Consider the following 26,175-nt stretch of genomic DNA (forward strand, 5'->3'; position numbering starts at 1 on the left):
AGGTGCTATTCCTCCACTTAGCCCATAACTTGTTCCCTACTAGATGTTCCCCGTACTTGCATCTTTATGCATGCTCGTGAAGTGTTTTTGGTTGGGTTTCAAGTTCTTGCCAACTTTATGTTTTCCTCCTCTTTTTTTCTCTTTTTTTTTAGGTGCAACTTTTAACCATTGGATCAAGATTTCATATGAGATCTAATGATCCACATTATTCACTGTAAAAGTTAGATTTTTATAGCCCTTAAACCATATAAAAGACCATTTTACCTTTAATATAAAGTTTTTCAGTGTTTAGGCCATTCTCTTAGAAATCAATGTTCCCATACTCATTTTTTGGATTTTAAAGTATAAAAAGTCATGAAATGTTATAAAATTAAGATTTAAAAAGTTTTATGAAAATTCAAGCTCGAGAAAGCCAATTTATGAAAATACCCCTATAAGGGTATTTTGATAATTTCACACTTTTGGGGGTATTGCTATGATTTCAAATAAAAAAAAATCATGAAATATTATGAAATTAAGATCTGAAAAGTTTCACAAAATTCTGAGCTCAGGAAGGCCAAATTATGAAAATACCCCTATAAGGGCATTTTGGTCATTTCATAATTTTTGGGGTACTGTTGTGATTTCAAATGCAAAAAAAATCATGAAATATTATGAAATTAAGATCTGAAAAGTTTCACAAAATTTCAAGCTTGAAAAAGGCCAAATTATGAAAATACCCTTATAAGGGTATTTTAGTAATTTCATACTTTTTGGGGATTGCTGTGATTTTAAATACACCAAAAATCATGAAATATTATGAAATTAAGATTTGAAAAGTTTCAAAAAAATTTGAGCTCTAGAAGGTTAAATTACAAAAATACCCTTATAAGGGTATTTTTGTAATTTTATACTTCTCAAGGTGTAATAAAAATTGTATTGTTTTACAAAATCCTTAAATTTAATTTTAAACCATTTTGATTCCAATTAGGTTTTGAATTTTGAGAATTAACTTGCACTTTATCTATTTTGATCAAGTTTTATGCAATTTTAACGTTGTTTAATCGAATTTAACCCGAGTTGACTTTGGGCTTCTAAATGAGAAAATTTGTAGGATCTTTATGGGTTGTAAATGATCCTCCTAAATGGTCTCAACTCATGTTTATAAATGAGCCCAGGATCAATCATGTTAAAAATGCTCCAAACAAATTTTGATGTTTACAGCTCCATCTCAAGGTTTACCAACCCACTTGATACTCAAAGTCCGTTGACCTACTCAAACTCATGGCCATCCCATTGGCCAGCATCTTACCCAAATGCCAATTAGCACGATTTTGTCATGCTCAAACTTGTCCAGTCTATTGATCGGATGTACAACTCAAATGCCAATACCATCGGCTTACTCAACTCAATCAGTCCTTTAACCCCAAAACTCAAGGCCTTGTCAATTGGCCAATTCCCGATTACTCGTTTCACTGAACTGCACATTGTCATGGTCCATTGACCACTACATCTCATAAGGCCATCTTTCTTAGCCAACATAAGCATGGTCCACTAACTGCCATAATCTAATAATTCTTTGACCATAAGAACTTATGGTCCACTGACCATCACAAACTCATGGTTTCAAGCTTCAGTCAAGTCATACTCATCTACCTTTGTAAAGTGGCTCCATGCTTCGACCCAAATTACTCAACTCATATCCCCACTAGGGCACCTGCACCACATAACAAGTGCATGTGTTAGTAATTGATCTCAATATGCATGACTTATGTCCTTCAGGACAAAACTTGCTTCTGCCCTCATGGCCTTACTCAACACCATTTCATGATGTATGCCCCCATTACATTTTGGTTACATTATGGTTTTCCCACCGTAAGGGCATCACATGCTTGTATGCGCCAACACCTTCTGCTAGGTAAAGTTAGACTCCCATGCCCTTTCGCTTGGCATCTAAAAGCCTACTCAAAAACCTTTCACCTAGGCCAAATTTTCTCATAGCACACATCATTGGCTTATTCCCAAGCCCTCATAGCCACAAAATCGCATTGGCATCTGGATAACTCTCTTTGACCTTAGCACTGCCTTAATTTCACTTTATCATGCCCCCACCTAGGGTAATGTTAATCCCACCACTAAGCCAAACCAAGCTCTGATATCACGTGTTATGAGCCATGTGTTCCTTAGATCAAAACCTCGATTCCGTGCGGCACCAAGACTACTCTTAGTCAAGTCAACCTTTTTCGAGTCCATTTCTTCATGGACAGATCGTTATTGAATCTTCAAGCCATATAATCATGAGCTCTTCCTAGCTCATACCTCGTAGGGTCACACACAACATTTCCAAACTTAATAGGGTGGAACCTAACTCCTATTATCTCATCAACCCATGATTCTCAACGTGGCTTCGAGTACCCATCTTTACTCATAGGCATCAAGCTCCCAAGCACTAACCTATCTGGCTCATAAGGGTGTGTAGCCTCAGTTCTCACGTTATTATCTCATTCTGGCATGGTGATAACCCAACACCATACCTGTCTGCATCATACACAAGCTTTCATGTCTAGATCTCATAGGCATAACATATGCTGGTCAGCAGCTAGTCCAGAGCCACATTGGGCTCATCTCATCCCACAAAACTTATATCTCAAGGCCTCAACCATTAGCCTTATTCTAGGTTGCTTGCACACATGATGGACACTTAGTATCATGCCTATCCCACCTTAGGGACTTGGGTGTGCTACCCCAGTCGTAGCACACCTTTACCAATTGGCCACAAGAGTCTAGTAGCTTGCCTACCTGCTAGGCCACTTATCTATCAAGCTTGATGCTGTCCCTCTTACACAAACAACATCTCATGATCCTTCTGGCATAAAAAAGGGAAACCGATGGGCATAATGAACACTACTGCTAACCCCATGGTTTAACGCAAAGGTGCGATGCGAGGTCCGTTAGCCCTAACCGTCTCCGGGTTTACCATGATCTGAAGAGATATCATGCCACATTCATGATCTGACGATGCCTGCCCACCCAAACACCACATGTGCCTAGAAGTAGCTTACTTTAGACTAGCCAAGCCTCCCTTGCGTGCTAGCCAAAGGGGTGGTGGAGAGCTGACACCAATCATCCTCCTATATAGAGCATAAGAGCTATCCTAGCTACCTTACCAGAAATCGTAAGACTATCTTAAATAGGAACACTTTTCTCCCTAGCCATCTCAGGACCATTCTTTAGCCAACTTGAGCTGTTTTTATATGATGTTAAGCCCTTTCTTTTTTTTTGTTTTTCCGTTCCATGATGATCTGTTCAGAGCTGGAAAGAACGAATGAGATATTATGGATGCTGAAAGCAACTCCAGGGATAAAGTTAGTGAACTTTATGCGATCCAATTTTGGCTGGAATGGATTACCGGGGAACATTGTCTCCCCTACCACAAATCTATTGCAGGTTAACCAAATTCTCAACCTCCTCTTCTGGCAAAGCCTGTACCGTACTTATTCTATATAGGATTTTTTTTTTTTTGGTAATGGACCAATTCAAAACTTGGATCAAGTAGGGTCCTGACATTATCGTTCCAGTTGCATTTACAAAAGGAACTAAAAAAATCGCTTTACTTCATTCATACGCTTTACTCAAAAATCAAATTTTAGGTTGTATATTAGTACACAAAAATTTCTACTTTCAATATTACTGCAGCAATATCTACCAAATTATTTCAGCAACTTAAGTACTGAACCAAAGAAGCTAGATGTTGAAGCAGAGGGCAGGCAAATGTATGAAATTAAATGAAGTGGATCAGCCTCAGCCTAAGCTCTCCTTTTTTTTATTACACTTATTTTTTACCATATTCAGCAGCAGGTTATGGATCATTTTCCTTTTTATAATAACCGTGCCCCTAGGCCCATACCCATCCATCTGATGCCGACCAAGTTTTTGTCAAAATTTCCCACCGAATTTAGATAGTGGGCCTGCAGAACAAGACTTGGAAGAACGCTATTCAAAAAGGTTGATATGTATATTTTTCAACTTTGAACACAATTCTTCATCACGTACAATTTGTTCGTGAGATCTGAGATAACGCTGTCGTCCCTTGACACTGGACGTCGCTAGCTTGTTGAAAAGGTCAGCGGGAATGGGAGGTTGACGGCCATGATACGCTGCTCTCAATTGCCGACAAAAATCAGGAATGAGAACCACTAAAGCTTCAGAACTTAATCCATGTTTAACGCGTAAATTAGATATGCTAATATTCTATACGGTACATTGATATGGAAATAAACTTTTAGTTTTAACAATCAAAATTCAATAACAAAAATGCGTATGACTAGATTCTTTTGTGAAACTACAAATAACGTTCTTGTAGCTTCTGCCACTCGACTAATTTTGTCTCAACCGAGTGTCAATGTATGAGAATTTTGTAAATAATATTCAGCTAGTTCATAGGTTAGTGAGAAAACTTACAATATAAATTATGAATATAATAAGAAAAATAGAATATAAAAGTAAGATGGTTTAAAATTTTAGTAATAATTATATATGAATTTAACAAAATCAAAAAAATTTTTCGTGTTTTCGTAACAATACAAATTATGCATACAATTTTCCTATAAAATATAATATAAATACAAAAATTTTAATATTTTATGTCACATGAATATATGAATTATCAGATTACTTGAAACCATGATACACTCTGCTCCACCAACAGCTTCAAATGGGTTTCATTGTTTGACAAAAATCATAAATGTGGACCATTCAAACTCAGTGCAAATGTAAATGGTCAAACAATTTAAACTTTTGTTAAATTGCCAAATTCATAGAGTGCAAGTTTAGCAGTTTATTTGGGGTTGGGGCAACTTCCACAGACCATACTCACTTAGCACCCCCACAAGATACGTTATATATTTTGTCAAATTTCCAAATTCATATAGTCCAAGTTTAGCAGTTTATTTGGGGTTGGGACAACTTCCACAGACCTCACTCACTTTGCACCACCCACAAGATACGTTATATATTATTTGCAGATGTAGATGGTCAAATAATTTAAACTTTTGTCAAAATTTCCAAATTCATATAGTCCAACTTTAGTAGTTTATTTGTTTGGGCAACTTCCACAGGCCTCACTCACTCTGCACCCCCACAATATTAGTTGTATATTATTTGCATATGTAGATAGTCAAACAATTTAAACTTTTGTTAAATTTCCAATTTCATAAAATCCAAGTTTAGCAGTTTATTTCGAATTGGAGGTTCCTAAGCTTTAGGTTTGGGCAACCTCCACAGACCTCACTCTGCACCCCCATAAGAGACGTTATATATTATTTCCTTTGTGATTCAATTTCAAAGTTCTTTTTTAATCTTTTTCTCTCCATGACGTGCAATTAAAAATGTTAAAAAAAATTTGTCGTCCGACCCATTTGAAGCACATAACTCAATTGCTAACTACTTAGGCTAAGTAGTTGATATAATTAAGAGTGTAAATGATATATTAGTACTCATAAATTACTTAAGTTCGATTCAAATAAAACTCGAATTTGACTCGACTATTATCGAGTCGAACTTGAGCTCGAATAACTCGACTCATCGATCGAACAAAATTCGAGCATTCTTATATTCGATTCGAATTGCTCGTGAATCTAATTGAGTTTTTATATTTAAATATATTTTTATTATTTTAATTAATAAAATATCTCGAGCTTGAGCACAAATAATCGAGATTTTATTGAATATAAGAATCGAGTTTATTTTTACATATTAATCGAGTCTAATTAAGCAGTTCGAATAATTCGATTTTTATATTGAGTTGAGCTCGACTTAAAAAAATAAAACTCGATCGAATTCGAACCGAGTTTCGAGACTCAAATTTCGAATCAAACTCGAACTCGAACTTAATATTATATCAATTACACCTCTAGATACAATCAAGGATTTTCATGTAAATGTAATACTCGGAGGAAACAACAAAAACAGCAAAATAAGCCACGTTAAAAGGAAAACAAATTGTGTATTGCTGCCATCCACTTGGGAATCATCAGACTAATGCTTGTCTGATGAGGAAGTGTTATTCACTTGTTTAGAGCTTAATTAGATACATCTAGTTGAATACCAATATCTCTATCTACCAGAAACAGCCTACTTCAAGTTGCTGAGATACCCTACTCATAGTTGGTCGAGACTGGGGATTGGCACCACAACATAGGATTGCAATATTTAACACGAATGATAATTCATCTTCAAGTTTTTGGTCCACAGGAGAAGAGGGACGGGGATCTAAGACATCTTCCAAGCCGATTTTATGATCAGGGGATGAATGGAGATAGGATATAAGTTCCCCAGGATGGTTTCCCATCAAAACTTCAAGTGCTAAAACGCCATAGCTATATACATCGCATTTTTCTGTGACTGCCATGGAGTAAGCAAGCTCTGCAGCAACAAACATTCTTTGATTGATGATGGAAATTTTCAACCTTATTTTGCAATAAATATAGATATAAATGGTCCCCTAAGTTATATTGATGATGTTGTTTTGCTATTTTATTTTCAAACCAAAACTGGAACTTAAGAACAGTTCATTGCCACTAACTATCCAATTTCTCACATAAAAGTTCGTTTGAGAATATTGAAAAAATTACCGCTATTATAAGCATGGAAGTTTTAACAATGGATTTTCCGAAATCAGCTAAAGATTAAGTGATAAATGGCTCAGGATTCTTAGATCATGAATACTCAAGTGCGAAGAAACTAAGAGAGAAAGCGAGAGTGCAAATGCAGATTACCTGGAGCAACATAGCCATAAGTTCCTGCAACTGCAGTCCAGTTGGATGAGTTGGGATTCAACAACCTTGCAGTGCCAAAATCTGATACACGGGCCTCAAGTTCAGGGCTCAATAAGACATTCTTGCTCGATATGTCCCGATGAATTATTTGTGGAACACAATCATGATGCATATACGATAGAGCATGAGCTACCCCTTTAATAACTCTAATCCTTTTCGTCCAATCTAATTCCTTTGCTCCTACGTCATTGCTCAAGATCTTAGCCAAGCTTCCCCTTTCCATAAACTCATACACCAACAATAAATGTCTAATTTGAGAACAAAATCCATAGAGCTTTACAATGTTTCGATGCCTTATCTCTGTCAGAGCTGCAATCTCATTCTGGAAACTTTTCACTTCCTCCATCTCTATGTCACCATGGGAGCTCAACTTCTTAACGGCAAATACTTGGCCATCTGCCATTTCTGCTTTGTAAACTTCTCCAAATCCTCCCACTCCTATGCAACATGTCTCGTCAAAGTTCTTTGTAGCTTCAAGGATGTCTTTGTACATGAATTTCCCATTAAACTGCCATATTGGGAAAAGATTTTCTCTTATTGGTATGTCTTCAAGTTCGGACTGATTTACTGATCTCTGATGGAGAAATGCTAAAATCCATATGCAAACCATTACAAAGATTAATATACTTGCCAAGGATGCAACAACAATAACAACAATCTTGTTCTTATCATTTCCACCGTTCTTCTCTGTAGATGTGGCACTGCAGGGTTTTAAACCTTGTCTTTCGCCGCATAGATCATTGTTGTTCCTAAAAGCCTCTGGTTGAGCTGATCGGAAGAAGTTGCTGTTGGGAAGAGGACCCTCCAAGTTATTGTCCGAAAGATTAACGGACACCAAGCTCCAAAGATTGCTAAGCGAAGAAGGAACTTCACCAGAAAGATTGTTGTGGGATAGGTTTAAGTTTTCCAAATTTGTAAGCTTCCCAAACTGCCATGGTATCTCTCCAGAAAGTGAATTATAACTTAAATCTAGTAAACTTTGTAGGGCTACAAGATTACCAATTTGATACGGAATTGTAGCATTCAACCGGTTTTCATTCAAACGTAAATTCTGCAGCTTTGAACAGTCCCCTAACTGATATGGAATTGACCCGCTGAGTCTATTTGTTGAGAGATCTAGAGACTGTAAATTCGATAGTCTTCCAATTCCTGCGGGTATTTGACCAGAAAGCTTGTTATCATTCAGGCTTAAGGAAAACAATTTCGATAATTTTCCAACTTGTGAAGGAATGATTCCCGAAAGTTGGTTGGAAGAAAGGTCAAGCTCCACTAATTGGTTCAACTGACTAATCTCATCAGGGATCTTACCACCTATCATATTACCGGCAGCTTTCAGCAGTGTCAAGTTCCGACATTCTCCCCAATTTGAAGAGAGCTCACCACTCAGTTTGTTGTAACTCAAGTCAATATATGTGAGGTTTGGGTACACACCAAAATCTTGGGCTATGTTTCCTGTAAGTTGATTTTTTTCAAGCCGAACTCTGTACAAGGTCTTGCAATTCCTCAGGCTCTTTGGGATGGGACCTGAGAAGTTGTTGAAGGAGGCACTGAAATTGACAAGCTTTCCACCTCCACAAACTTGTGACGGTAAGTTACCACTGAAGTTGTTGACGGCCAGATGTAGAACTACTAATGATGAAAGATTTCCCAACTCTTCCGGTACATGACCAGTTAAGTGGTTTATGTGCAAATATAGAATATTTAACTTGCGTAAAGTTCCAAAACTAACAGGAATGTTTCCGGAAAGTCGAAGACTGGAAAGCTGTAGAACAGTTAAACTGCTCAAATTACCCAAAGATGGAGGGATAGGCCCATAGAAAAGACTCCCATCTAGAGCTAGCAAAGAAAGATGTTTCAAATTCCCTATCTCATTAGGAATTCTGCCACTAAGTAGAGTATCTTGAAGGAGAAAATTTTTGAGACTAACGAGGCCTGTTTTCGATCGACTAGTTCCATCGGGGAATAAAGACAGGTATAACTCACCCGTTATGTTGTTTCGTGAAATGTCAAGCTCATAAACTTGAGTGAGATTGGCAAGAGAGATAGGAAGCTGGCTGTTAAAAGAATTTGTGGAAAGATCAAGGAACTGGAGTTTTGAAAGCAAACCAATGTTGGAAGGTATTTTGCCCGTGAGCTGGTTTACTTTAAGATCAAGCCGAAGAAGGTGCGGGAAGGAAGAAAAATCTAATTTTTCAATGGTACCTCTCAGACCTGTGTATGCAAGATTTATTGCAATTACATTTCCTGCACTATTACAGGTTATTCCACGCCATCTGCATGGACTCTGAGTAGTAGCATTGGCAGGAGCTGGAGTGACCCATGACTGGAGAATAGACTGATTTCCGAGGCTTTCTTTCCATTTGAGCAAGGCCTCAGCTTCTCTACTTGGGGCAGAATTGCCTTTCCAGGAAGAAGGCAATACCAAAAAAGCTAGAAAGAGAGTAAGAGAGAGATACTTTTGTTGGTAATTAGGCATAGTTTCACAAAGGCCTTTTCTTTTCTTTTCTTTTATTCTTTTATTCTTTTTTTCTTTTTTTTCCTTCTGGTTCTGGTATTCAATGGCAATGGCATGATTTGCTTATATAGGGTATAAGTGACCTCTTGGCTTCTCACCCAACTCGCAAGTCAGAAGACGACGTTTGTTAAGACTCCCAAATCCCACGCTAATGTGGAATACAGACAACGATTTGAATTGACATTTGTGACAAATTCCCATCAAGATAGTAAAACCACAGTTGAATCATCCCTTGCAAAACGAAACTAGTCTTTTAATCAGCATATTTTCTTCAAAAGTTTTATCACAACTTATTTATTGTGTCAAAAGAATTTTCCCTCAATCAGTATTAAAACCAGAAAAAAAACGAAACGATATAGATTGAATCAAAATTTTAAATGGTTGACTTGAAGCCCAATCCCAACGGAACTTGCAGGCCTGTAGTTGATCCTCTTATGTTATATTGGTGTATAAAATGATCATGAAAAAGATAAAATAATAATTATCATATATTATATTTGATTTATATTTAAGAAAAGAGATTAAATTACAAAAAGAATTAAATGTTCTCTTCGTATAAGATAATTCAATTTTCCCAAAATAAAAAGAATTATTTTTAATTTATGAGATTAATCTTAAATTTATTATTGTATTTTTAAAAATTATATCAACAATACAAATGATATAATTTTGGCTAATAAATAAATTATCTTATTATAATCTTTGCACACATCAAATATAAAATAAAATGATATTATTCAATATAATCCTAATAATAATATTATTTTATCTTATCTTATCATGACTCTATATATCAAATGTATCCTTAGTAAACGTAAGTCACTTTTACTTGATCATTCTTATCAAATATATAAGTATTTTCTTTTACTATTAACTATTTTTTAAAAATTGTTAAATTTTCTTGTAAATGATGTTTAATTGACACTTTTTTTTGGCTTTTTTGTGAAAAAAAAAAAAAAAAGCAAACTAAAGGTTACTATCCGTATTTGCATATGATTTTAAAAGACATTTGGCTTTATTTTGGAGCTCAATTTGAAGGTATAGCCATAAAAAGCATATTTCAATTAGGTGAGAACCCTCCCAAGCTTCTAAATGGACTGTAATTAGTTAAGTAGTACATAATTAAAAATAAAAAAAATGATAAAAAAAGAGATATTTGACTAAGTAGTTAAGATTTTAATTAAAAAATAAAAATATGTATTATGAAAAATAAATAGAAAAGGTTACTATCAGTATTTACAAATGATTTAGAGGTTGCAAAAATAATAAAAGTAATTGTGTAATTACTAATTAACTCTGTATATAAAATATATATATATATATATATATAAAGTATAAGCCATTAATTCAAAGACACATTGAAATAAAAATAAGGTGGAACTGTTAACGTAAGGACATAATAATAAATTAATTATATAGTTGGTAGCAATCCGAAGTCATGTAAATCTCCCTACTACTGAATCTCAAAATGAATTAGACATGGCCTGAAAGAGAATTAAGCAAACAAATTTAGTATAGGAGAAAAAAAGGTTAAGCCGCAGTTCCAGAAACTGATGCTTCACCGGGGAACACGACAATGTCATATGGAAGCCCAGCAACTGCAGCTCCAATGACGGGTCCAACCCAGTAAACTACTTGGTTCTCGAAGCGACCAGCAATGACAGCGGACACAAAGGCCAATGCAGGATTCATTGACCCTCCAGCGAACGGACCAGCGGCCAAGGCCATGGCTCCTGCCATCAATCCTATTGCCAAGGGTCCAACGGTGCCAAATGGACCAGTTCTAGGGTCATCAGCAGCATAAACAGTGTATACCAATGCGAATGCAAGCACACCTTCGAGCATGGATGCTCCGAATCCAGTCATTTCATTTGCAATCGTATAAGTTGGGACATGCTGCAAAAATTACAGGCACTTTTAAATAAATTGGCTTCCTTCGTGGTCAGAAGTATTTTACCTGCCAAAAACTTTTAGCACAAATCTTTGAATTTGATTGTTCATGTAAAGCTTCCTAAGAAAGAAGTGCAAAATCATTTATCCTTTTTTTCTTTTTAACTATGATTTCTGTAAAACATTGTTGTTCGTAGGAAGGATAAGATGAAGGAATGAAATAGGTCGAAGGAAAAATGAGGATATCTTTTTCATAATATGTGTAGTTTTGTTGTACATGAGATGCTTGTAGTTTTGTTTTAGTAAATAATATGTGTTGCAAATCGCTAAACTGAAGCATATGAAGGAGATACCAATTCAAATTCACGTTTAGCAAAGATCTAAATTTTGGTGTTGCTTCTTATTTCTCTCTCTAAATTGTTGCAAGAATGCCTCATCAACTACATTATGCAGACATAGGCTACTAATGTGTGATGAACAATTAGATGTGTGTTAGTGGTTTATAGAAGTTAGATGTTTGTTAGTGGTTTATGGACGTTAGATGTGTGTTAATGGTTTATGGAAGATAATTGTGTGTTAGTGGTTTTTGTTTATGGCTTGCAAATAGGAAGATCATGCCTTGTGACTAGCAGTCATTCTAGTTTTAGGTTAAAATCCTTTTGTATTTAAGGAAGTTGCATCAAATGAATAAGAGGTACAACATTTTCAATTTCATATTCTTATTGTTCATTCTCATAAGTTTTTTTTTGTCTCTATAAAAACCAACAAAATTGGTATCAGAGCCAAGCCTTTTAGGGGATCTATGAGTTGAGTGAACAAAAAAAAAATTATTACAAACAAAAATCCTCTACACAAACACAGCAACACACAAAACCCTTAGTCAAATGGAGTCAGATAAGACATTCTCTGGTGAACCACCAGTCTTTGATGGTGATAACTATCAAGCCTAGGCTGTTAGAATGGCAATATATTTGGATGTTTTGGATCTATGAAAAGCAATGGAGGATGACTATGAAATTCTTGCACTACTTGCTAATCCAACAATTGCTCAGCTCAAGAATCATAAGGAGAAAAGGACCAGAAAGTCAAAAGCAAAAGATTACTTATATTCTACAGTTTCAAGCATAATATTCACCAGAATCATGAACTTACAATCAGCCGAAGAGATCTAGGAGTATCTTAAAAAGGAATACCAAGGCAATGAGAGGACAAAGAACATACAGGTGCTAAATTTGGTCAAAGAATTTAAAATGCAAAGAATGAAAAAGTCAGAATCCATCAAAGAGTACTCTGACAAGCTGTTCAGTATTGTGAACAAGGTAAGACTATTTGGTAAGGATTTTTTTTATGAGAGAATTGTGCAAAAAAATTTGGTTACATTATTTGAGAAATATGAAGCCAAAATCTCTTTTTTAAAAGAGTTAAAGGATCTATCAAGCATTATTTTTGCAGAGTTGGTGAATGCATTACAGGCACAAAAATAAATAAGGATGATGAGACAAGAGAATTCTATGGAAGGTGCTTTTCAAGCAAAGGCACAGAATTCAGGAAGAGGCAAAAAAAGAAGGAATAATAGGAAGTAGAACAATAACAAGCTTGGCAACAATGTAGGCAACAACAAAAGCAAGGATGGAACTTATCCACCTTGTCCACACTGCAAAAAGACCAACCATCCGCAGAATAAGTGCTGATAGAGGCTAGATATTCAATGTAAAAAATATGGTCAGATTGGGCATAAGGAAAAGATTTACAAATTACATAAGCATGGAGATGAAGCAAAAGTCACTACTGAACAATATCAAGATGAGCAGTTGTTTGTTGCAACATGCTTTGCAACGAACAGTAGTTCTAGTGACTCTTAGCTTGTTGATAGTGGTTGTACAAACCACATGATAAATGATCAATAACTTTTTAAAGAAATTGATAAAACTGACATTTCCAAAGTCAAGATTGGAAATAGTGAATACATCGCAGTCAAGGGCAAAGTAATAGTGGTCATAGAGAGCCTAACAAGTTTGAAATGCATTATTGATATTTTATATGTGCCTGACATTGATCAAAACTTACTTAGTGTTGGACAACTGCTTGAGAAAGGTTTCAAAATATTATTAGAAGACAAATGGTGTAAGATAAAAAATGCAAAAGGCATAGATACATTTAAGATAAAAATGAAAGAAAAAAGCTTTGCTCGAAATCTAATGGAGGAAAAGCATATAACCTTTCCATGTAACACAAGCAATGCAAAATTATGGCATAGGAGGCTTAGGCATTTCCATCAAGCTAGACTTCTTTATATGCAAAAACACAATTTGGTGAAAAAAGTACCATTGCTAAAAAAGAAGATGGTAGATTGTGCGGCTTGTCAGTATGACAAACAAGTTAAAAGTCTTTTTTCTCAAACTGTGTGGAAAGCAACATAAAAGCTTTAACTGGTTCACACAGATGTTGGAGGACCTAAAAAAAATCATCTTTAAATGATAGTAAGTACTATATTATCTTTATTAATGATTATTCTAGATTCTATTGGATTTATTTTCTTAAATTCAAATATGAGGTTGCTGGTGTATTTTGGAAATTTAAAGTACGGGTGGATAATCAAACTGGTTGCAGAATGCAGGTAATAAGGTCAGATAATGGGAAGGAATACATTTTTGATAGGTTTAACAATTTTTGTGAAGAAGCTAGTATTGAGCATCAACTTACGGCATCCTATACTCCACAACAAAATGGAGTAAGTGAAAGGAAAAATAAAACCATAATGGAAATGACAAGGTGTATGCTATATGAAAAGGAGCTACCAAAGAAATTGTGGGCAGAAGCTGCAAATACAGAAGTCTTTCTACTAAACCGACTACTAACCAAAGTTCTGTAGAAGAGAACTCTATTTGAAGCATGGTTTGGTTATAAACCAGACTTGCAACATCTAAGAACCTTTGGTTGCTTATGTTTTCTTATGTGCCATAGGTAAAAAGAGACAAACTAGACAAAAAGGCAAAACCAAGAGTCTTTATTGGATGTAGCAGTCATTTAAGGCTTACAAAATTTTTCAACTATAAAATGAAAAAATTCTTGTGAGCAGAGATGTTAAGTTCATGGAGGATAGACAATGGAATTGGAAGGAGTTAGAAAAGAAGTAAAACTCAAAGTTTCAGCAAAATCCCGAGTTTCTATTTTTTTCTTCTTTATTTGTATATTTATTTATATTACTTAGTTATTTCTCTTTCTTTTCTTATGCATATTTAAAATAAATTTTTATAATAAATTCATGATCCCTACCAAACGATTAGAGGATTTAAGTCTTGAATTATAAATTCTACTAAACGATTAGAGAATTTCATAATGAATTTTTAAAAAATAATTTTTCAATCCTACCAAACAATTAGAGGATTCAAATTTTCACTAAATCATACCAAATTATTGAAAGATTTAATGATTTTTTTTTTAAAAAGAAATTTTGAGGTTTTCAATTAAAAATCCCACCAAACAATTAGGGGATATGCATTGATATAAATCTTACAAAACAATTAAAGGATTTTATTATTTACTTTCAAAAAATAATTTTTTAAAAAATATGTTAATGAATCCAATGACAAAACCTCTTCAAAGTGGGACACAAGTCTCCATGAATACTTCAGAGGTAAAAAAACTGTCTTAAATCACTATTAAACAATTAGAGTAATTTTAAGATCAATTTTTAATAATTAAATTTACTTGGTAAAAATTAAAAAATATTTTAAAGCTTGAATAACATAAAATCAAATTGATACCATCCTTCAATGGGCGTTGTAAGGGTGCTATAACATTCCTCACATGTAATCGTACTCTTGGACCTAGTGCTGGTTTCATAGACATGAATCTATTTTTAAAGTTATCTGAGTCAAACTTTTGACTTCTCATTAAAATGGGACAAATTCAATTAGGTGACCAATACACCTAAATAAAAATGATTGGTTGCGACTCCTAAAATCAAGTCTAACTATAAGTTTTCAAATCTATATGTTATGATAAGAATCATCAAACCTGAGGGTATGGAAAGTGAGCTTTAACCTTTCTTCCTATGTTTTGAGTGTAGCTTAGATCAAGAGCAACATCAACCTGTTGCAACCATCTCATAAAGAAGTTAGTCACTTCGATTATCATTTCATGACAATAATTTACTCAAAACAATAAAAGTATAATATGAAAAAGTAAAACAAGAACTATGGTGCCAAAAGTAAACTCAGGCATTGAAAAATACCATGATTGTGCAAGTTTGCATAATTGCAAGTGTTTTCAGATGTATAAACATTCAATAATTAAGAATCATTTCATGAAACATAAAATTTAGAAATTACTTTAAAATCTAACTTGTCTTAACAATCTTCTTATATTAAGCCATAATTGCCTATTCTATGGAATTGTGCCATTCAAGAGATTTTCATTCAAACATAAATTTTGCAACTTGGAATAATCCCCTAATCTATGTGGACTTGGCCCGCTCAGTCTATTTGTCAAGAGATCTAGAGACTACAAATTCGACACTCTACCAATTCTTACAAGTTTTTTTACCTAAAAGCTTGTTATCATCTAGGCTTAAGGAAAACAATTTCAATAATTTTCTAACTTGTGAAAGAATAATTCCTAAAAGTTGGTTGGAAGAAAGGTCAAGCTCCACTAATTGGTTTAACTAATTAATTTCATTTAGGATCATACTGTTGGGATTTGCCTTGAATCTCATAATTCACATCAAAAGTTAAGTGAGTTTGAGTTTGTTTTGTATCCCACATCGAGAGTTTAGTAAAAGCATAAGGGGTTTCACCCTTATAAATAAGATGTTCGGGTTTTCATTTGGTAATCCCAAATAGTTAGACATGAAGAGAATAGTTAGGTGAGTAAGCTATTAAAATGATATAATTGGGTTTTGGGTTAAGTTTTGAGTAAGAAATTTTTTGTGACTTTTCTCATTCCAAAAGTCTCATAGTTGTAAAGATTTATTTGTTAGTAGATTAGGTTTGGAGTAGGCCATTTTGAGTTAGGCCGAAATAAATATATTTGTGTATTTTTTTTCTTGATTTGAGCTTGCTATTTTGTATATGGGTACTACGTGTATATGTTGATTTCTCAACAAATGGTATCAGAGCTGTGATAATCCCTAATAAGTGGTATTAGAGCAAGGTTTTAGGTTTGTAGGAAAAAGAAGTAAGCTTGAGAGATCATGAAGCAAGTATTTCAAAATGTTTGAAGAATATATGTCTAGTATGCCTATGCCCAAGTTTAAGGTTCCATTATTTGATGGAAATAGTAATTTCATGTTATGACAAAGTACGATCCAATATATGTTAGTACAACAAGAGTTGAATTAGGCATTAGAAAGTAATAAGCCTAAGGGAATGTCTGACTATAATTGGAATAAAATTAAAAAAAAAGCTATCAGTATTATTAGATTGGTGCTAGCCCTAGAGGTCAAGTATAGTGTGTTGATTGAGAATACTCTGAAAAATTTGTAGGATAAGCTTGAAGGTATTTACGTATCGAAGTCATTGACTAACAGGTTATGTTTGAAGATGGATCTGTATTCTCTAAAAATAAAAGAAGGTAGTAATTTTCATAATCACCGAATAAGTTTAATTTATTGGTTTCTTAATTTTTGACTATTTCTATTGATGAGTTAGAAGATAGATAGAGGCTTAAATTTTGTTGTCACCTTTGCCCAAGTCTTATAGACCTTTAATTTAAACTTTATTGGTGGTTAGATTTACTTTGAAGTTAGATGATGTAACTACCCTATTGCATGAAAACAAAAGGTTTATGAGAACACAAAACTTATCACTAGGAGAGAGTACATTAGCTATAAAGGGTTTTGATCAAGAGAAGACTCAAAAGAAGATTGATGGATCAAAAAGGAGATCCAAGTCAAGAGATAAATATTATAATGATATAAAATGTTATTATTGTGGTGAAAAATGACATATCCAAGTACGCTGCAAGAAGTTGAGAAGGGACATGACTGTTTTCAAAAGAGCAAATGATGAAAAGAAATCAGATAAAGGAAATAGTGATACTACTATTATTATGTCTAATGATGATGATGTCGTTTTAACAACTTGCATAAATAAGATTCAGACTTTGAAAGATGATAACAATTGGGTTTTGGATTTAGCTACTATAGTTCATGTTTGCAATGATAGGAGTTGCTTGGTGGAGTTAGAAGAGATTGAGAAGTATGAGGATATTGTGGTTGCCAACAATAAAAAGGTAAAAATTCAAGGCTTTAGGAGTGTTCGCCTTATATGTCACAATGGTGTTGTTAGAATGCTTCATCATGTAAGGTATGTATCGAGTTGTAACTACAATTTGATTGTTTTGGGTGAGTTAGCTTCTTGGGGGTGCGCATATGGTAGTAACAATTGGTTAAAAGTGTACAAGAATGGTAGTATGAAAGAATGGTAGTGTGATTCTACATAAGAATAGAGTTAAAAATCACTTGTACATGCTTGATAGAGGCTCAGTTGTTGAGATTTTTGCAATGAAGGAAAAAAAGAAGAGTAAGCAAGCATGTCAGCTTTGTAGATACTATTGAAATGTTTGAAAATTTAAGTCAAGGGAGGATTTATTGGGATTTGCCTTATATCTCATAATCCCACATCGAAAGTTAAATGAGTTTAGGTTTATTTTGTATCCCACATCGAGAGTTTAGTAAAGGTATAAGGGGTTTCACCCTTATAAATAAGATTTTTTAGTTTTCGTTAGGCAATCCCAAATAGTTAGACATCAACAGAATAGTTAGGTGAGTAGGCTATTAAAAGGATGTAATTTGGTTTTGGATTAAGTTTTGAGTAAGGAGTTTTTGGTGACTTTTCTCATTCTAAAAGTCTCATAGTTGTAAAAATTTATTTGCTAGTAGTTAGGTCATTTTGATTTAGGCCGAAACAAATATATTTATGGGTTCTTATTCTTGATTTGAGCTTACTATTTTATGTGTAGGTGCTACATGTACGTGTTGATTTCTCAACACTTATCGCATATCATATTACAGGTAGCTTTCAGCAGTGTCAAATTTTAAGATTTTCCCTAATTTGATGAGAGCTCACCATTTAAGTATTTGTAAATCAAGCCAATATATGTGAGGTTTGGATACACACCAAAATCTTGGGCTATGTTTCTTGTAAGTTAATTATATTTAAACCAAACTCTGTACAAGGTCTTGTATTTCTTCAAGCTCTTTGGGATGAGACCTAAGAAGTTGTTGAAGGAGGCATTGAAATTGGCAAGCTTTCTACCTCCACAAACTTGTGATGGTAAGTTACCACTAAAGTTGTTGATAGCCAGATGTAGAACTACTAATGATGAACGATTTCCCAACTCTTCCGGTACAAAACCAGTTAAGTGGTTTACGTGCAAATACAGAATAGTTAACTTGGGTAAAGTTCCAAAACTAACAGGAATATTTCCTAAAAGTTGAAGACTAGAAAGCTGTAGAACAGTTAAACTAAATTACCTAAAGATAGAGGGATAGGACCATAGAAATGACTCTCATCTAGAGCTAGCAAAGAAAGATGTTTCAAATTCCCCATCTCATTAGAAATTCTGCCACTTATTAGAGTATCTTGAAGGAGAAAAATTTTTAGACTAATAAGACCAGTTTTCGATCAACTAGTTCCATCAGGGAATAAAGACGGGTATAATTCACCCATTATGTTGTTTCGTGAAATGTCAAGCTCATAAACTTGAGTGAGATTGGCAAGAAAGATAAGAAGCTGGCTATTAAAAGAATTTGTGGAAAGATCAAGGAACTGGAGTTTTGAAAGCAAATCAATGTTCGAAAGTATTTTGCCTGTGAGCTGCTTTACATTAAGATTAAGCTGAAGAAGATGTGGGAAGGAAAAAAAATCTAAGTTTTCAATAGTACCTTTCAGACCTGTGTATGCAAGATTTATTTCAATTATGTTTCCTAAATTGTTGTAGGTTATTCCACGCCATTTGTATGGACTCTAAGTAGTAGCATTGACAGGAGCTGGAGTGACCCATGACTGGAGAATAGACTAATTTCCAAGGATTTCTTTCCATTTAAGCAAGGCCTCAGCTTCTCTACTTGGACAGAATTGGCATGCCAGGAAGAAAACAATACCAATAAAGCTAGAAAGAGAGTAAGAGAGAGATACTTTTTTTGGTAATTAGGCATAGTTTCATGAGGCTTTTTCTTTTCTTTCTTGTTTTCTAGTTTTACTATTCAGTGGCAATGGAATGATTTGCTTATAAGGGGTATAAATGAACTCTTGGCTTCTCACCCCACTTGCAAGTCAGAAGGCTTATCATAATTTATTTATTGTGTTAAAAAAAATTTCTCTCAATCAGTCTTAAAGCTAAAAAAGAAATGAAATGATATAGACTGAATCCAAGTCTTAAATGGTTGACTTGAAGCTGAATCCTAACGGAACTTGTTGGCCTAAAAAAGAATTTAAAAAATAAACTTAGCACAAGAGAAAAAAAGGTTAAACCCTAGTTCCAGAAATTGATGCTTCACCTAGGAACGCAACAATGTAATGTAAAAGCCCTGCAACTGCGGCTTCAATGAGGGGTCTAACCTAGTAAAATACTTGGCTTTTAAAGCAACCAGCAATGACAGCAGACCCAAGGGCTAATACAGGGTTCATTGACCTTTCAAAGAACTGACCTGCTACTAAGACCATGGCTCCTACCATTAATCCTACTGCCAAGGGTTCAACGATCCCAAATGGATGAGCTTTAGGGTCACCAACAATATAAATGGCGTATACCAATATGAATGCAAGCACACCATCTAGGATGGATGCTTCGAATCTAATCATTTCATTTGCAATCGTATAAGTTGGGACATGCTGTAAAAATTACAAGCACTTTTAAATAAATTTGCTTTCCTTCGAAGTTAGAAGCATTTGATCTTTCAAAAACTTTTAGCACAAATCTTTGAATTTGATTGTTCTTGTAAAGTTTCTTAAGAAAGAAGTGTAAAGTCATTTATCTTTTTTTTTTTACTATGATTTTCTGTAAAACATTGTTGTTCTTGGGAAGAAAAAGATGAAGAAATGAAATAGGTCAAAGGAAAGATGAGGACAAAAAAATATCACTAATTTTTCATTAAAAAAAATGGAAAGGAAAATGAATAGTTCTACTCAACTTCACATCCAAGAAATCCAATATTTTCATAAATCAGAGAAAAATGAAAAGAAAATTGTCATGGAATTTGAACTAATTGTTTTGTTTTATTATATACTTGCCCTTCTTTCATTTTTCATCATTTGTAGCAAATATAACAATAACTTTCCTTTGTTTTATCCCATTTTCTCTTTCGTCCAACCAAACATATTGTTAAATAATTAAACAAAGTTGTATTGTAGTTTTCTTACTGCAAAGTCTACCATTTAAAGGTAATGAAAAACAGAACAAGAGAACCATCTATGCTTGTAAATGAAGTAATGTTAGAACAAATAAATAAGAAAAGAGAAATAATAGAAAAGAATTTTAGCTTTGAGGCGTGAAGAATACTTTTTTAAAGGCAATTATGTCTTTAAGATACAATAAAGCCTCAAACTTTTCAATCAAAAGAATGAAAATGGCTATATTTAAAAATTTATTTATAATGAATAAACAGACATAAACTTCTATTTAGATGATTATGATCTTCTGTATAATCATGACCTTTATGAATAATAATCTATTTATATTCAAATAGCTATAATCATTTATTATATGATAATTATTTTTGTTCAAACATAATTATTTAAAAAATGAATAAAATTAACACAAAAATTAATTTTATTTATCAATAATTAAATCTTTCTGTCAAATATGGGATACACTACATTTTAAACTACCAACAATCCCTTACTAGTTTGGAATGTTGGTGCTTAATTTTTATCTTTTACACAAATAAATATTATGAATACAACAAGGTATCTCTCGATTTAAACCTTTAATTAGCATATATATCTTAGAATTTTAACGAAATTGATGGTGTTCGTAGATTAAACCTCAACTCTTAGTGTTAGAATTGAATATATAACATACATAATACTTATTTATTCTTCTATCAGAGGTTTATAATCACTTTTCACACTATTATGACCATGTGCTTATCCTATTTATAAACATTTATAGGAAAGACCCTAATTCTTCTTGTTGAAGTGGTACCACTTCTATATTTATGTAGATAGAGTTTCCATTACATCTCCATTGCTTTGGGCTTTTAAAACTCCATTAAGAGTATAATAACTCATTCTTCCCATGCAATGGATCACACTAGTTTCTAAAATTTGAATGGATTTTACTAGTGTTTAACAGACATAACAGTAACTTATTTTTACCCATTAAACTTTGTAATTAGAGACTACTAATTCAAAGTTGGGTTCTCATTATTGGTGTCTAATAGTAAAGTTTTAAATCCATTCTACTCGTAATACTACTAACCAAATATTTTGGAATTCAATTTTCTTTTACGGTAATTACCCCCGCTTGAGATTGAATCTCTAATATAATCACTTCAGGCTAATATGTCTAAACTTTTCATTTTGTGTATGATTTATATGCTCCAAACATTGTTGCCTAATTATTATCATTTTAAGAAATAGTTGGTTTTGGTTATGGCTGCAACTCTATATTATTAATTTCAACCATTCTATTTCCATACTTTTATACATTTTTATTATAATTATACTTTTAGCTCAATTGAATAAACTCAATGAATATACCAAACGATTTTAGTCCATTTAAGATTTTTAAGAGCCTTTTTATGATTTACTTTAATAAGTGTTTAAACTTATTAGTTTGTATCATTTGCTCAAAAATTATACTAAAATCTTACAACAATATGGTGCTAATTTTTATTTCTTTTGATCTTATCACCCCCACCATGTGCAAATATGCATTCTTTTATTAAAGAATATCTCACTCAATTATCAAGATATCATATATACTTAATTAACTTCCCATTTCATTTATCTTTTCACTATTTGGTGGTTTTTTATTTTTTTAAGTATGAGGCCTCTAAATCCACCCTTAGTGAAAGATAATTAGTTGATATCTTAATATTTCAATAAAAGTTTCAAAACTTTTATATTTTAACTCAATATAAGAGTTTACATCAATAAGTAGATTTCATATATAATCATGCTTCTATAGTCTCCTTTTAAGACTTTTATGTCAATTCATAAAAATTTGTATGAATTTGTTTCATCATGGATACTATTAATAATTTTTTATTACCATGAACAAAACCATTTTCGTCATCCAAATTGATCAAATAGCATTCTTTTTGCTATTATAAAAGTTTCAAATTCACAAGATCTTTGAATCACTCATGACTTCCAAAGTAAATACACTTTGAAATTTTAGCTATATAAAATTATAGAAGATAAATCATTTGTATAATCCATGAATTAGACCATATATATAATAAAAAATTGCCACAACATGATCAAGATTGTGGCATGAATTTTGGCTTATGGCTATTCTAAGCCAACCATAATAATCCACCTCATACCTACAAATCATGTAAATTTGGCAATTAAAGTTATCTCATTTATAATAATGGCTTTTAGTGTAAATCAGCTATCTCAAATATTATCTCAAATAGTAATTGCCCAATGGCCAATTCCAAGTTCACGATTATTGAACCTTTAAACTTGATTTCAAATTTTTATGAGAACTTTCTTTCTCCACCATTGTGTAGCCTATATATCTCTATTATTTATCACTTTTAATTGGTCAAAACATTTTTAGATATATAATAAATCCACACTTTACTTATAGGACCAATATGCCTATATACAATAAAAGCCTATAGCATATTTAACTCCAATTTCAAATACTTTTACAATCATTTTGTAACCAATATGTTTATATCTAGATCACCATATCAATGTAAGTCATGCAACAAGAATCCAAAGAATCATTTTCATAAAATAGTATAAAAATAATTATAATATGAGTTCTACTCATATTTCATGCAAAAATTCATGAAGAATTTGCATTGGTTAAATCATTGATTGGCTAACTCTAAGGTTTACGACTTTCACAAACCAATATTATTATCTAAGCCCATAGGTTAACATGGTATATAACCAGCCACATCCTTGCCATTATCATGAAATTATTGAAAACCTCATAAACTTGTTCACTTTTCATTTTAACAGCCTACAAAGGGGCATAGTTTTAGGTATAAGAAGCAAAAATACCTTCATTGTCTTTAACTAATAATGTATTAATTAAATGGTGGCATTCAATCTCCATAGTCCATATCTTTCTTATATGTATACGAAAGAAAATTTCATCCCATTTAGTTCATTTTTTTAGTATATGGTAAACTGTACCAATGTTCTCCATGTCATAACAAAATGGAATTAAACACATACATGTATTGGTGCTTTTGGAACATTTAAATTTGCATGTTCTTTTTTAATTTATAAACAAGCCTAATTAAACATTGATGAGCATCCTTTAAAATGCTAGTAACCAATAGATGCTTCAATATTTTTTAATAGCATGCCTTTTTGTTTAATCAATGTCCCATATGCGAAAAGCAATAATGCCTTTTTTTTTATAACCATTGATTAACTCTTTGATGATTTTTTATGATTTCCACTTTGTGATTGTTCACAATAACATTTTATTTTGAAAATCACTGCTAATGCAATACACCCAGTAGGGAAAATACATGTCACTCTACCCATGTTTCTAATAATAATCATTATTTGGTTTATTATCCACCAATTAATCCATGAAATAGCATATCTTAATAATAATTATTCACATATGTGAATTTAATTTTAATTGATTTTCATGAAAATTAAACACTAGTCAAATTTTGAACCAATAATAATATTTTTAAAAATATATATATCAACATTTAATTTATAATGATCAACAAAGATAGAAGCATACAAATAGCTTGACTCAACTTATTATCTCCATGTTGGTGCCATGATTTAATAACAAAACAAATTTTGTAGCTAAATCTTATTTTTTGCATGTCTTCTCTACTTGCATCTAATTTTTCATTGTAAATTCCTTTACCCATTTTTTTTATTGTTTTCATAGAAACTATGGGACAATTTGCCTATTCTATATATAACCAAGACACGACAATTAAACAATCGGTCATTCCATTATAACCTAATTTAATTTAGTACTTGATAATAAGTGATAATTCTTTTGATCGTAAATCAATTCATTTCTTTGTCTTTTATGTTTTCAAGCTATTTCTCATCCTAGTCTTTATAAGCATTGATTTTTCAAATAAATATATAATTTATTAAACCCAATTGTGGAGTCAGTTTCAGTATATGCATAAACTTATGTAATGTAATCAATTATTTTACATCTTGTGTTTTGACTTTACACACTAATGAAATAAATTGCTAATGTGTTTATCTCATTCAGTCAATCTTTTTACCAGCAATTATGCAAAAAATAAAATACATACCTCTAATGAAGATCTTTATAAAAATTAATATTTTGGTCCATAGAAATATTTATCCTTTGACATCTTGAATCTTCTCTAATATTAATCTTTAAATCATTCCAATTTCTTTTCCTTGTATCTTTCTCATGCGAAATATAAATTTTCCATAATTATCTTTAAATTGTTAGAAAAAATTAAATAAGAGAAGAAAAATAATAGAAAAGAATTTTGGCTTTGAAGTGCGAAGAACACTTTCTTAATGGCAATTATGTCTTTAAGATACAATAAAGACTCAAACTCTCCAAACAAAGCAGTGAAAATGGCTATATTGAAAATTTTATTTATAATGAATGAATAGACATAAACTTTTATTTAAATGGTTATGACTTTCTATATAATCATGACATTTATGAATAATAATCTATTAATATTCAAGTAGTTATAATCATTTATCATATGATAATTGTTTCTGTTTAAAATAATTATTAAAAATATAAATAAAATTAATATAAAAATTAATTTTATTTATCAATAATTAAATCTTTCTATCCAATGTAGGATGCTCTATATTCTAAACTACCAACTGTTAACAATTGTGATAGAAGTGGATTCCCATAAACTTTAGTAGCAACACTTTTTTTCTAATCTTAAGTAATTGAACTACATATGTAACAGATGAAACAGTCATTCCATACCTATGAAACAGTAGTCACCTTCAACAAAAGGCAAGCCATGAAAGAGGCCAACATCTGAGAAACCCAATAAAATAGAGCAGTTAGGACACTAATATAGCCTTTAATTGCCAAGCCAAAGGTGACGGTCAATTTCACATGTCTGTTAGTGACGTTTGCAGCAATGTATACTAAGAAGGACAATGCAAAGGTGTTTGCAATGGTGACTAACACCAGGCATGATAGATTTGTTGCCAAGTCTTGCGTCACGTTCCCTGGCAAATGACAAGTTGGAAATCATTTTTTTCTAATGTTTTAGAAAAACCCCAGGAAAGTAAAACAAGCAATTAAAAGCACTAATGTGAAGCCATGGCTGAACCAACAACTGCAAACACATAAAAGAATATGGAGATAAACACTAGAAGATAGGCTCTAAGAGCATTAGAAGTAACAGATAGCTAGAATCGAAAAGTGAAAGATGCCAAAGTCATTTAGCCAAAAATCTTGGAAATGGAAATTTTGTGGTGAACAAATATTTTATACGTAGAAGAGAGACTTTGATTCATTTTACTTTTGAATCTTTACAAATAAGAGGATATGAACGGCAAGCCAAGTTTATAACAATCAAAAAAAGTTGCAACTATTTCATGATGCTTTAGGTACAAAAATTAACCACCCATTAGCCATGTGGAAGGTGCCAGGTTGTGAGCTTTTTGGTCGGGTGTTCTGTGATTTCTACCATTATGTTGATCTAATTTGTTGAAAGCCTAAAACTCATCCGTGGACTTGACTTGGGCTTGTCTAAGATTTTTTTTAGATTTGGATTCAAGTCGATTCAAAATATTAGTATAATAATAAATAATTATT

General features: G+C 32.7%; 1 protein-coding gene and 2 pseudogenes across 1 annotated transcript; all 3 read right to left on the reverse strand.

Moving 5' to 3' along the window:
• Positions 1-5,963: 5,963 nt before the first annotated feature.
• Positions 5,964-9,362, reverse strand: LOC149516936 (uncharacterized). The gene is made up of 2 exons (XM_089766156.1): positions 6,756-9,362; positions 5,964-6,402 (listed from the first exon to the last, which is right to left on the reverse strand). Exons 1-2 carry the CDS (start codon positions 9,289-9,291, stop codon positions 6,098-6,100), a joined length of 2,841 nt encoding a protein of 946 aa, XP_089622282.1. The 5' UTR covers positions 9,292-9,362; the 3' UTR covers positions 5,964-6,097.
• A 1,498-nt stretch (positions 9,363-10,860) lies between these two features.
• On the reverse strand, positions 10,861-25,799 carry LOC149516937 (putative aquaporin TIP5-1 pseudogene; annotated as a pseudogene).
• LOC149516938 (uncharacterized) lies at positions 15,610-20,027 on the reverse strand (annotated as a pseudogene).
• Positions 25,800-26,175: the final 376 nt, after the last annotated feature.

The sequence above is a fragment of the Durio zibethinus genome, chromosome 9 (assembly GCF_047325235.1).
Source record: "Durio zibethinus cultivar Kanyao isolate XHJ-2024 chromosome 9, ASM4732523v1, whole genome shotgun sequence".
NCBI classification, from domain to species: Eukaryota; Viridiplantae; Streptophyta; class Magnoliopsida; order Malvales; family Malvaceae; genus Durio; species Durio zibethinus.